At 37.8% G+C, this 12,813-nt stretch overlaps 1 protein-coding gene across 1 annotated transcript in view; it reads right to left on the bottom strand.

The window, feature by feature from the left end:
- Positions 1-9,455, bottom strand: part of LOC100012106 (histone H2B type 2-E-like) — a 29,243-nt gene extending 19,788 nt beyond the window's left edge. Inside the window, exon 1 of the mRNA XM_056814281.1 lies at positions 9,027-9,455. Coding sequence (XP_056670259.1) covers positions 9,027-9,403 — 377 coding nt within the window. The 5' untranslated portion in view covers positions 9,404-9,455. The remainder of the gene's footprint in view (positions 1-9,026) is intronic.
- Positions 9,456-12,813: the final 3,358 nt, after the last annotated feature.

Raw genomic sequence — 12,813 nt, 5'->3', positions numbered from 1 at the left:
AAGAAGCTTGCTTTCTTATAGGAGATTAATAATTGGTTTGGGGACACTATGCATAAATATTTATAGAAATATTTATTCTGAGGGAGTAGGCTTGGGGAGGTAGTTAACATAACTGTCTTCAAGTATTCTAAGTTTCTTCATGCTTTCTTCTTTTGTCTGGTTCTAGAAGACAGTTGGAGGCAATGGCTAGAAATTATATAGAGAGACAGATTTTGGATTGTTTTAGGGAAAATCTAATTTTCAGCCATACAAGTGAAATAGGCTGAGTTAGGACCTACCTGGTAGCACTTCCTCATTAGTAGAGAGGGATCAAAGGTTGAGTTAGAAGGGTGTGGAAAGGATTCATCTGCTGGTACAGGTTGGAATAGTTTACATCTGAGCTTTTTTTCAAATCTGAAATTATATGATCATATGTATACATATGATTTATAAGCTTTCCTCATCAAGTTCGTACTATTTTCCTAGTCTTTGTCTTATGGTCTTGAAAAAAATCTGATGTACTATTTTACAATCTGCCTTTTTTAGAGGCTTAGTGGATCCCTACATATAAGGATCTGGCACCTGAAGAATATAATTTTTTCTAGGTAATCAATAACTCATTGGTTATGAGAAAGGACTTTGGCAGCCACTAATTCAGAAATAGAGGATGCCCAAGGAATGGGGGTTTTGGCAGATCTTTTCAATGGGTTTCATTATAGGATGTATAGTGGCAGGTAAAATAGTCTTGCAGGATCTGACAGAAAATTTTCATCTTCACTAATTCCTGGGTGGTGTCTGTGAATCTGACTAAGTGGTTAGGGGCCTGGAGAAGACAGAGTATCCTTTGGGATAGGGACTACTGGGAGAATTTTGCTGATACTTTGCACCATATACAGTTGTTTGTAGGTCATGTGAGCATCTGTCAGTCAGCCAATAAACAAACATTTACTATATATTTATTTTTATATCAAATATAAGGGTTGAGGATATAAAGAGAGGCAAAAACAGTTCTTGCCCTCAAGGAACTCACAATCTAGTTAGAAAGATGACTTGTTAACAGTTATGTACAATCAGTTCTAATAGAAGATAAATAGGAAATAATCTACAGAAGAAAGGCATTGGAATTAAGGGGGATTAGGAAAGTTTTCCTGTAGAAATTGAGATTTTAGTTGGAATTTGAAGGAAGCTAGGGAAAATAGGAAACGGGGGGGGGGGCTGAGAGACGGAATCTTGTTCAAGGAACAGAAAGGTCAGTTTCACTGAAGTGAAGAGTTCTTAGAGGTAGTGGTAGTAGTAGGTAAAAGTACAAGAAGTCTTGGAAAGGTAGGAGGGTCAGGATAAGATATTAAGGGCTTTGAATTCCATAGAGAGGATTTTATTGTTAAATGAACAGTCTGGAGCTGTTATAAACATAGGTTGGATATTAGGTCCACTAACAGTTTAGACATTAGAGGTGGTGGTGATACTATATTATGCTCTGCACAAGATCATTTGTTCCTCCTAACTAAGGATAGGGCAGATATTCCTGCCCAATAGGGATCCCTATCCCAGATAGAGTACCCATTTAATCCAAATGGTCCTTGAACTGCTCCCAAATGGAAAAAATGGCACTCTCCCAACTAATAGCAAGAGATCTGCCCCTATTAATGAACACACTAGACATAGAGTGCTGGGTCTGGAGTCAGTACAGTTAGCCTCAAGTTCAAAATGAGCCTCAAACAGCCTCAGACAAAATGACCTGGCCATATGATTGTGAGCAAGTCGCTTAATCTCTGCTTGCCTTGATTTCCTTAATTGTAAAGTGGTTTCACAATGGCACTTACCTCCTAGGATTTTGTAAAAATGAGGTAGGGCTGGGCTGCTCCCCTTCCCCTCTCCATACTTGCCTGAGGACATTACCCACCCCTCTACCTAGTAGACCAATGGGTGTGCTTCCCTGTCTAGGGTAAGGGAGGGTGGTGGGGCCACTTGGTTTGGACACTTGTTCTCTAAAATATTCACCATTACTGGCCAATCCCTTACTGTTCTTCTACCTTAGAATCTATGCTTAGTATTGATTCTAACACAGAAGGCAAAGTTAAAAAAAATGTTTAGCACAGTGCTTGGCACATAGTAAGCACTATATAAACATTAGCTATTATTTTTTATTGTTCAGTTCTGCCCGATTCTTTATGACACCATTTTGTTTTTTTCTGGCAAAAGAAATCATTTGGGTTTTTCTAGCAAAGATACTGACATTGTAAAAGTAAAGAATTAAGGTTTGTAATAAGCAAAGAAAGTGTGCAAAATGATTGACTACAGGTTGGACTAAATATAAGAGAAATGTGGTTGCCAAAATTATTACACAAGTCAGAATGACTTTATAGCAATTTACTTATAAAATGGAGAGGGAAAGAGTAAGGTAGAGAGATGAGAGTAGAGAAGGTTTCTATCCTATCACACTGGATAATTCCTCTGACTCGTTTTGATCCAGGCAGGGCTTGTTAACCCTCCACTAGAGAACAAATAAAAGGGGTTAAGATAGCAGGGATGGAAAGGCTGTGGGCACAGGGTCTTAGGGACATGTCCTCAGTGAGTGCCTGGGTCCTAGGTAGCTGGGAATCTGCTTGGAGATGTGAAGGATGTCCAGCGACTGCTTCCCCTGATGGGCAGACAGGTCACAAGGGAAGAGTCAGCCCCTAAGATAGAAGTTTAGAAACCAAGACTAGGGGGATAGAAACAAGGAAAATTAATACAATAACAATTGGCATTATACATTTGCATTTGATTATCTTAGCCAACAGACTTCTTCAGAAATCATCTTCTGACAGGAATGGATCCCTTTAGGAAATTGGATTCCTGAGTTGTGTGCAGAGTTGGTATGTGATATTTCTGTTAAAGAATATCCTTTTGTAAAGTGCACATTAACTATAACATCTATAAACACTTAAGTAACAATATTTTACAGATGAATTTCTTTACTCCAGATTCTGGGGAAAATTCAGGAGAGCTTTGAGCTATTCCAAGCTCAAGATTCAAACTTCAATTAAGGCTGCAAATACAAGCCATCAATGAATAAACTTCACCTACTTCTCAAAGTATGTTCTTAACAATTTGAGAATGTTCAATTATTAACCTAATAGGTTGTTTGGGGAAATGGAAACTTTAATTTTCCAATTTGTATTATGTGATGATTATGGGGATGTCATGAATGGGAAGAAGGTCCAGAAAGGGAAAATATCTCATGTCACAAAGGACACAGTGAATGGCTTCGTGTACCAAGCAAGGCTGTCACTGCCATTATTGTTTCACTCAAGGATTCACAGCCTAGATGGTCAGGAAAATTCAGTCCAAAGTGAGCCTTGGGCTGCCTTCTCTATAACCATCCTAGGACTTTCTTTCCTTAGAGCCCTTGCCACTGTATCCCAGAAGCCTTCTTTTTCCTTAAAGGACAAGTCTCACCCATTAACAGCTCAGAGAAATTCTGCTTATCAGCAGTACAAAAACAAATTTCCATACTCTCAAACAAGCTTTTCTGACCATTTGCCCTCTCTAAGGATTCCTTAAAGCCTATGAGTCTACATTATAGCAATTATTCTTACATATTTTGGCAATAATTAATTGGTCACAATTTAGTCATAAAACCTGAACAGGAATGTTGAATTCATTAGCTCTATAGTAAATACAAATCAGGGCTACATCAAATCCTGACCTTAGGCCATCTGAAGGAACTAAGACAAGACCAGTCAGGAATCTAAGGATTTCAGAGAAATTCCAGAATTATTTGTGATTTTCCAAAACTACATACATCAATTCTAGAAATAATCCCTAAGTTGAAGATCCAATTATGAGAGCAAAACATCTATCTGTTTTCTTTCACCTTCTCTCTCTCTCTCTCTCTCTCTCTCTCTCTCTCTCTCTCTCTCTCTCTCTCTCTCTCTCTCTCTTTCTTTTCCTTCAAAACACTCTGCTTAAAAAGGCAGAACACAACTTCCATTCTTCCTTCACAAATCTACATACTCAAGCTTTATGGACTTTAGATCAAAGTTCCCCCTTCTTCCGAATTCAAACCAATGTACCTCTTCACCTTCTCTGACTTGCTTTTACCATCATAAGTCAAACAAACATTCCCTTGGTATCAATTCAATTGCTAATCGGTAACCAAAAGAATTCTGATTTAAAGGATCATTGAAATACTGTATCTTTAGCATAGTACTCATCAGTTATAAATTTCAGTTCATAGTACAAATTGGTAAACTGAGGTAACCACTGAGTATTGAACAAAATCGATGGTAGAGTCAGGTTTACAATGAGCTTGTTTACATCCAAACAATACTTAAAATACATATTTCAACAGCAACTCACATAACATTTCATAAAGCATTTAGTATTACAGGACCTATTTTAAATTTAGAGATTTGAAACCTTTTAAGGATTGTAAACCTTAAAGCAAGCCTTTTGACAAGCAGGCTGATTATCTATTTTTCAAGACCAAGAAATTAAATGTAATAATAAAGTTAGTCCAACTTTAATACACTGGGATGAAAACCATTTAATAATTTTAAACAAAAACCCATTTTTGGCAAGTTTAAACACTTAAACACATTTTTTCCCTTAAACCTCTTATGGTAGAAAGGTAGATAAGGATGGAATGCAGTCTTTTCCAGGCTATACTGCTAAAAACCTATTTTACAAAACCAATCTGTGGCTTTTCTATACAAATTTCACTGTCTGACAAAATTAAAATTAGGATGTTATTTTTTAAACCCATATAAATACGTGATCACAATTTTGAAATAAAATACCAATAAATACCTCTAGACAAATTTTAATCATTACTTCCTTCTGGCTAGCAGACAGGGAAAGGAGATTTATCTGGTCTTCTTATCTCTCCCTGTTTACCTCAAAACAGAAGATAATTAATAGGTTGTTCTACAAGTTGAAAAAAAACCTTAGTTTTAAAAGTGTAAAACATTTAAAAATCCCCAAAATAGGGGTGTCTCACCAGTTTTTCTGTTCAGAATCAATCCTTCTTCCTCTCTACAGTAGAGGAGGAAGGCAGATCTGATCAGTGAAATGAAAAAGCTTCCCCGTTTCCTTCCCCCCATCTTCACCTGGGTTTTTTTTGGCAGGCCCTGGCCTTAAAGTCCAAGTGAAGAGTAGGGTTTGGAGAACTGGGTGTCTGGTGAGAGAATAAAGCTAAAAGGTAAGGAGCTTCTGTCCATACAATATGTCCAATTGCCACCTGGTGTTAGAATTTTAGGGTAACAAAAAGCCAATTTCCTCATCTTTTTTTTTTTTTGATGTTGCTCAGCTATTTAACATGAGAGAAAACAAACAAACAAAAAATCCAACTAAATTTTCTCTCAGGCTGCTTAGGCTTGATTGCTTCCCAATAGGAGAGGCCTGCAAGCATGCTTCTCCCTTTGTCTTAATTGGGTTGGCTAGTCCCTATCTGGCTTGACCTCAGGCTGAAGAAAAAAATAAAAAATTTCAATTTTAGGGTGCCATGGATAGTCCATGACTCTTGCTTATCAAAGATGTATTGTGGCCAGTCAACATTACAAAAAGAAATTGGTTGCTTTTTCTTTAGTGCCAATTTTTTCCAACTTTTAAAAGTATATACCCCAAAGGGGAATCTCTGGGTTCTCTCTGTCTCTGTCCCATTTAGATGCAGAATTGGCCAATTCCACACCAAGGATCAACAACTGTGTGTCCACAGAGGTTGCCTGACCAAGAGCACTAAGTTCTAGCACTGAGGCGAGCACTCAGCTGAACACTGAGGCGGCAAGACTTCCCACACAACTTAGAACCGTCTTCCAGTATAACAGGGAGCTGACAGATAGACCCCAAACTCCAGCGGCCAGACTGATCTGGGGCCAATGGGAGAGAGAGCACAAAAGAGTTCCCACAAAGATATCACCCAAAAGATGGGGGTTTCAGTAGTCAAAGAAAAGGCTCCGTCCTACTTGAGAAGTCATGATCCAGGGTACAGGAGTAGCTTTCAGGAGAGCCAAAAACCACTTTGGTGCCAAAAATGTTATGGGCAGGAAGGATAACCTTGGGGTTCGGGAAGGATACCTTTTGCAAGAATGCAAGACTCCAAAACTTAGCTTAAAAACAAAAAAGAGATTTATTAATTTAGAAAGTGAATGTTGCAAGTGGCCAGGAGGATAGCAAGGTGGAACAGCAAGATAGGGAGCAGTTCCTTGGGAGGATAGCATGAAAGGAAAGGCTGTTCCTCCACGGGGACAGCATGGATGGAGAGGCTGTCCCCCAGACAACATCAGTTCTGGGGCTTATATACTCTTTAGATGCTATGTCCTGGTGTGGACGTGACCAGAATGTTAGTCCCTCAAGCATTTGGTGGGGTGAGGTGGTCATCTGACTGGGGTCTGCCTGAAGGCATAAAGATTCACTTCTTTGTCTACCTTAAATCTAGAGGACAAAAGAGGGTAAACATCTCAGGACCCTGGGTGGGGTCATTGGGTGTTTCTAGGTTAAGAGTCAGGAGGATTGAAGGGATCAAGGGAATTTCCCTGATAACAGTTAGCCTGGGTTTCTGGGATACAGTGCCCATGTCACTTTGATAGCTGAGCTATTAGAATTGGGAATGAACCTTGGTGAGGGATAGTGAGTCCAAATTTTTATCCCATTTCCATAATTAATAATGTACCTATCTATATCCTTTGTTGATCTTAGCAAAGATATAATTAGCAGTACTGTAGTCTGAGAATGTTCATTCTTTGCCAGATCTTGAACCTGAGGTCCCTCAGGGCTGATCATAGAAAGTTCTTAATTGTAAAATTGAAAGTGCCATTAGAAAATCGTTGTTAAATCCAATTGCAGAGAATTCATGTTACACCTCATGTTCCTTTTCTGTAAAATGAGAGACTTGGTATAAATACTGTTATCATAGAAGCAAAGGTTGGGAGAATAAATTCTACTTTGTGCATGGCAAATTTTAGATGCCCATAAGACTTTGAGTTTGAGATAGCAATAGCCAGGTTTGGAATTTAGATAAAATAATGCCTTTATGGTATATAGATCTGGGATACATAATTTCACTTCTCCAGGTATTAGTTTTTTCATCTGTAAAATAAGATGTGTCAATGAGATGACTTGCAATGGACATTCTAGTTCTAAATTTATGATTTTATATGTTGCCCAGAACTACTTAAATTTTTGTTTGTTTGTTTATGTCTAGGACCTAACAGCAGATGCTTAATAAATGTTTTTTTGAACTAGAATGGATTGGAAAACTACAGATGTGAATCGAGTAGGGTACAGTATAGAGTATGTTTCCTGATTCCTAGATGCTATGCCTCTCAAAGCAGTCTGAAATCATATGAATTTTTTTGGGGTGTCAAGTCACACTATTGGTTTAACCCTCTAGGTCATATTCAGAAAAAATTTGGAGTAGTCCTACCTCACTCATGTTATCCTTTTAAAATCAATTTCCTTAAGCTAAATATAAGAATTTACATTGATCCCTATTAAATTTAATCTTACTGAATTCTGCTTAGTCAAAATCTTTTTGCATCCATAAACCCATCAAGCCTTTAAGCTATCTTGCTTACATCTTTGTCATTTGCAAAGCTGATAAATGTTATCTATGTTTTTATTCAAATCATTGCTAGAAATGCTAAACAAAACAATCCTAAAACAGATCCCTAAGGTACTCAACTGAAGATTTTCATGGTTAGCTTCAAGTCATTAATGATTTACTATTTAGGTTCGATTTGAATTCCAAGTGCTTAGTCCAGAAATTTCCCTACATCTTTTCCACATGAATAGCTTGGGAAACTTCAAAATGCTTTGCTAGAATCTAAGAAAATTATCAGTAAGGATTACTACATCTCTAAAACCTAGGATCCTACATTTTCAGGAAAGGTTATATAACAAAGTTGTTTACCCTCCTTCCCTCCCTTCCCTCCTCTCCCACAAATTTTCAGTGTTTCATTCAAAAGTAGTGAACCTTTCTTTAACAGGGAAAGTGTGGAGAGGCACGTGGTAAGGGAAGGCAGAACAGACCAACCCATTTGTGTCCTGTCGTGAGAATATACATGAGAATAAACATAGAAGCCTGCAGTAGGGAAGCAGCAGTACTAAATTTGAAATCAAAGGACTTGGATGTGAATGTTAACTACTTGTATTTTGTGATCCTGGGTAAAATCACTTAATACCTCAATTTCATCTACTCCAAAAGGAGCTAACCTTTTTTAATAATAGGATTGCATGAATATTGAAGATATTACAAGAAATAAAAAGGAAAAGGATTGATTGAAGGTGTTGCCGCAAAGAGGAGACAACCTGTCAATAAAGTCACTTGGTGGCAGCAGAGGATTGAGTTCAGCTTCCTGTGTGTGGGCATCGTTAATCTCTAGTCTCTTTTAATCTGGTTGCTTTTCCCGTATCCCCCACTACACTTCTGTTTGCTGTAAAACCTTTTAAATGAAGGCTAAACAAAGGAGAGTTAAAGGGCAAAAACCTGATGCAGTCAAAAACAGGAGTCCAAAAGCATTAAGACCTCGAATCGGTTTCAAGATGACTTTGCTTAGCCAAATTCCTGTTCATATCACAACACAGCACATGAAACCGGGAGCTATCAGAGACAAAGTGGAAAGCAATTTCCCAATTGGAAATTAGATCCTTTACCTGAGAAGTAAATCCATTTTAGAAGCAGTGAATGTTGTGGAAAGGGTAGAGAAATGCTACTTTGAAACCCAAGCAGTCGACAAACAAAAACCAGCTTTACGGTTTTTCTCTGGCTGCCGCATAAGAGGAAAGGTTTGTGGAAGAGGCACCATGCTGGGAGGGAGCCACAGCTCCCAGGGACTGGTCATGTCAATACAATTGGCATTTTTCAGCCTCTTACGAGGCCCTCGCTTCACAAGTCGATAAAGGGGAAAGAAAAAAAAAACTTATGTGGGTGAAGTAGCAGAGAAACCTTAAACCATTAAGTCTAGTGGAAACAATTAGCATTTACAGTTCTTTTTGATGAAAATATGTGGCTCTTAAAAGAGCCTTTTGATTTTTCAAGTTAGGAGCCTTCTGGGGGAACCTACTTGGAGCTGGTGTATTTGGTGACAGCTTTGGTGCCCTCAGACACGGCATGCTTGGCAAGCTCTCCCGGCAGCAGCAGGCGCACGGCCGTCTGGATCTCTCGGGAGGTGATGGTAGAGCGTTTGTTGTAATGTGCCAGGCGGGACGCCTCGCCGGCTATGCGCTCGAAGATGTCGTTGACGAAGGAGTTCATGATGCCCATGGCTTTGGATGAGATGCCTGTGTCAGGATGGACCTGCTTTAAAACCTTGTACACATAGATGGAATAACTCTCCTTGCGGTTCCGCTTGCGCTTCTTACCATCTTTCTTCTGTGCTTTAGTCACGGCCTTTTTGGAACCCTTCTTCGGGGCAGGGGCGGACTTAGCTGGCTCAGGCATCTTGAGAGAAATGCAGTGGAAATGAACTGGATATTTCTCTCGTAGGTCTTCTTAGTACTTATACAGGGCGTATGCAAATAGAGGGTCCTTCAGAATTCCTTTCTGATTGGAGAATTCTCTGTAAGGTTATCATGACTAAGCATTGTCCAATGTAAATGACAGATCCCAATCTTGCTTTCCTATTGGTTACATACATGTACGTCGCAATCAATGATGTAATGACTTTTTTCACTCTAAACCTACGGCAGAACTCTCTAGGGCTAACTTTGCATTAGAGATTTTTTCTTTTAAATCTTACTGCTTTCTGTGTGTCCTTTTCGTGAGGACGCGGGTTTAGAGAGAGGGAATTGCTGTTTCTCGTAGGGCGCATGTGCATCTTAATCTGTAAAGCATTACTCAATTTCTCAGGGCAGGGGAGCCGTGGCCTGGAGCTGAGTATCGACGGACCAGAAGGTAAACTATTCCGCCATCAATCACTGGTCGTCTTAAACCATTAGGACCTCCACGCGTTGCAGGGCAGTGGCTAGTTCCCAGAGCGGTTTCTTGAGGAACTAAATCACAAGACCACGAGGTTTCATTTTCACAAGAATTGATCATCTCTGTATTCCTTCAGTTTTACTTAATTTAAACCAAAGCATTGTCAGCTTTGTTTAGCAGACAAGAATCCAGCTATCAGTTTTGGTCAGTGATAGAAAATTCAGTAGTTCAGCCATACTCATTTTTACTGGGGTTACAAAAAGGAAGGGGGGAAGGGACAAAGGTGGTCTGATACATTAACATTATGAGATAATCAGCACAAGATACAAACTGCTGGATCCTAAGGCAACAGAAATAGCTAATTTCCAAATCTGGAGTTCATATGACCTAAGGCATATGAGTTTGTCTGATAGCCATGCTAATCAATTGTTGTTGGTAAAACAAATGCACTGAGATACCTGGTCAGTCTTCTGGAGTGTAGGGAAGGGCTAGGAATTTGACAAAATTAAGGTTCAATTTAACTCAAGGTTACAGAAATCAATCCTAAGAAATATGTATCTGCTTTTTGAGCACCCTCAAAATATTATCAAGATTAATATATGCTTGGACTGCTACAAACTGGAAAAATAAGTTGATGTCACAGAGAGGTTTGTATTTGACCTTAGAGACCATAAGGAGTCACAATTTATAATTCAACTTACATCTGTATTGATAAATGTGTCCTTGAAGAGCTTATGAATCAGTTGGGGAATTGTAGTTTTGGAGGAAGAACCTTTACTCCACCAAGATCTCAGAATAGGAATTGAGCCTGGCCTACCACACGTCATCCTAATACTTTGGGAGATGTTGAGATGAGCCAATTAGGATTTTTGAACATGTCAATTATACTAATCCTTTATGTCTGGAGAAGAGAGGCAGAGAAGTGCTGGTGCCCTTCCAGAAATCAGGAGTACTTCTGATACATTGTGCTGAACTTCAGAAGTGAAAACTTTAGTCTCAGTCTTTGATAATCAATACCTCTCATGTCAGTTTCTAAATATTTATGTAGGAATTGCAGGAGAGACTGTATTGTTTCCTGGAAAAAAGATTTTCTTGTTAAATATAAATTAATTTAAATTTTGTTCAGAATCAAAGGTAATCTGTGTTTCTCTATATCTAGGCTCCTAGTTTTGTAGCTTTAAATATCGTTATAATTTGTTGTGTTGTCAAAAATGCAAAAATATATTTAAGTACCACATACCATAATATAGTGATAAAGATCATAGCCAGAGTTAGAGCAAGTTTTTAAACAGGCTCATTCTAATGAAATTACCTTTAGGATAATAGTTAAACTTGTTTTCTTATAGCCTTCTTATAGTGGTTAGTGAGCTTGTAAACTGAGGATATCATTGCTTCTTGACTGTCTTAAAGAAATAATTGCTTATATATATTAATATATATATAAATACATATATATATATATATAAATATAAAACTAATACCTATTCCCCAATAGATAAATGCCAAAGGATATGAACCAAGTTTCCAAGAGCTGTGAATTTTTCACAACCACATGAAACAATGCTTCAAATCATTACTAATTAAAGAAATACAAATCAAAACAACCCACAGGTTTTACCTCACACCTTGTTATGGGCAAAAATGACCCAAGAAATTGCAACAGTTAATGTTGGAGGGGTTGTGGAAGGATAGGTAAATGAATACATTGTTAGAGGAGCTAAGAAACAGTATAACCATTTTGGAAAGTAATTTGGAATTATGTAAATAAAGTGTCTAAAATGTCCATACCTTTTAAACTAAAGAGTACTACTACTATCCAAAGGAAACTATTGGAGAGGAAAAAAGTCTCTGTATACTACAAAATATTTATAGCAGCACTTTTTGTGATACTTAAGAATTAGAAGCAAAGAAATGCCCATCTTTTGGGAAGTACCTAAATGGAATAATACTGTACTGTTAGAAATGATATGTGATGAAAAATATGGAAAAATATACATGCACTGATTCAGAGTAAAGTAAGCAGAATCAAGAAAACAATATGCCTAGTGCTATAATAGTATAAATGGAATGAACTAAACACCAAAAAATCTAATGTAACAAAATAAAAAATTAAGCAGGATTCAAATGTAGAGATAGCAAAGATATCTCTAACCTACTCCTTTGTGGAGGTGGAAGGTCCATACATTGCATGTGCTTTTGGACTTTTTCAATTTATTGACCAGTTGTGTTGCCATTTTTTTCTCTAAGAAATATTATTTGTTATATATTCAATGGCTCTCTGGGAGGAGGGAGGTGGGGTTTGGATATTTGGGATAACTGCTATGATGTAGGAAACAGAAAATTATCATGAAAAGCAAAACCCAAAAGGAAACAATTACAGCTTACATTGTGTGTGTGTGTAGTGGGTAGAGATAATTTAAGTTGGGGTTCTGCTTCAAAATCTATTAATTGTTAATACCAGAGCAAAGAAATATATTGTTAATTCTAGAGTAAAAAGGGACACTATAATGCATAATTAATTCAGATACCTTTTCTACTTGGGAAAGGAATCTCCCAAAATGAGGGCTGACATTTGTATATAAGTAGTAAATCAAACCATGCATAGTCATTCACTCAATTTGGATATATTTATAAGAATCTACAGCTTCTCTTGTCTAACTCAGTTGACAACCTTACATAGGATTTCTAGTCTATATTATGATTGGTTTATTATTGGCCACATAAGAACTCACCTGAGAAGTTATATGCCTAGTCTTATTTCCCAGGGTCAGACAAATATTGGTGTCGATGGGTGGCAATGAAGGAGACAAAAGCATATCTTCTTGTATTCTCTCTTAACATCTCATTCAATAAACCCTGAAATTATATCTATTTATCTTGATAATTTGTCTTTGTTCATTGAAATCCTGAATGTAACACAGAATGGAAAATGG

Source organism: Monodelphis domestica, chromosome 2 (assembly GCF_027887165.1).
Source record: "Monodelphis domestica isolate mMonDom1 chromosome 2, mMonDom1.pri, whole genome shotgun sequence".
Lineage (NCBI taxonomy): Eukaryota > Metazoa > Chordata > Mammalia > Didelphimorphia > Didelphidae > Monodelphis > Monodelphis domestica.
The sequence above is the reverse complement of the archived record's forward strand: the minus strand, read 5'-3'. Positions and strand labels throughout refer to the sequence as shown.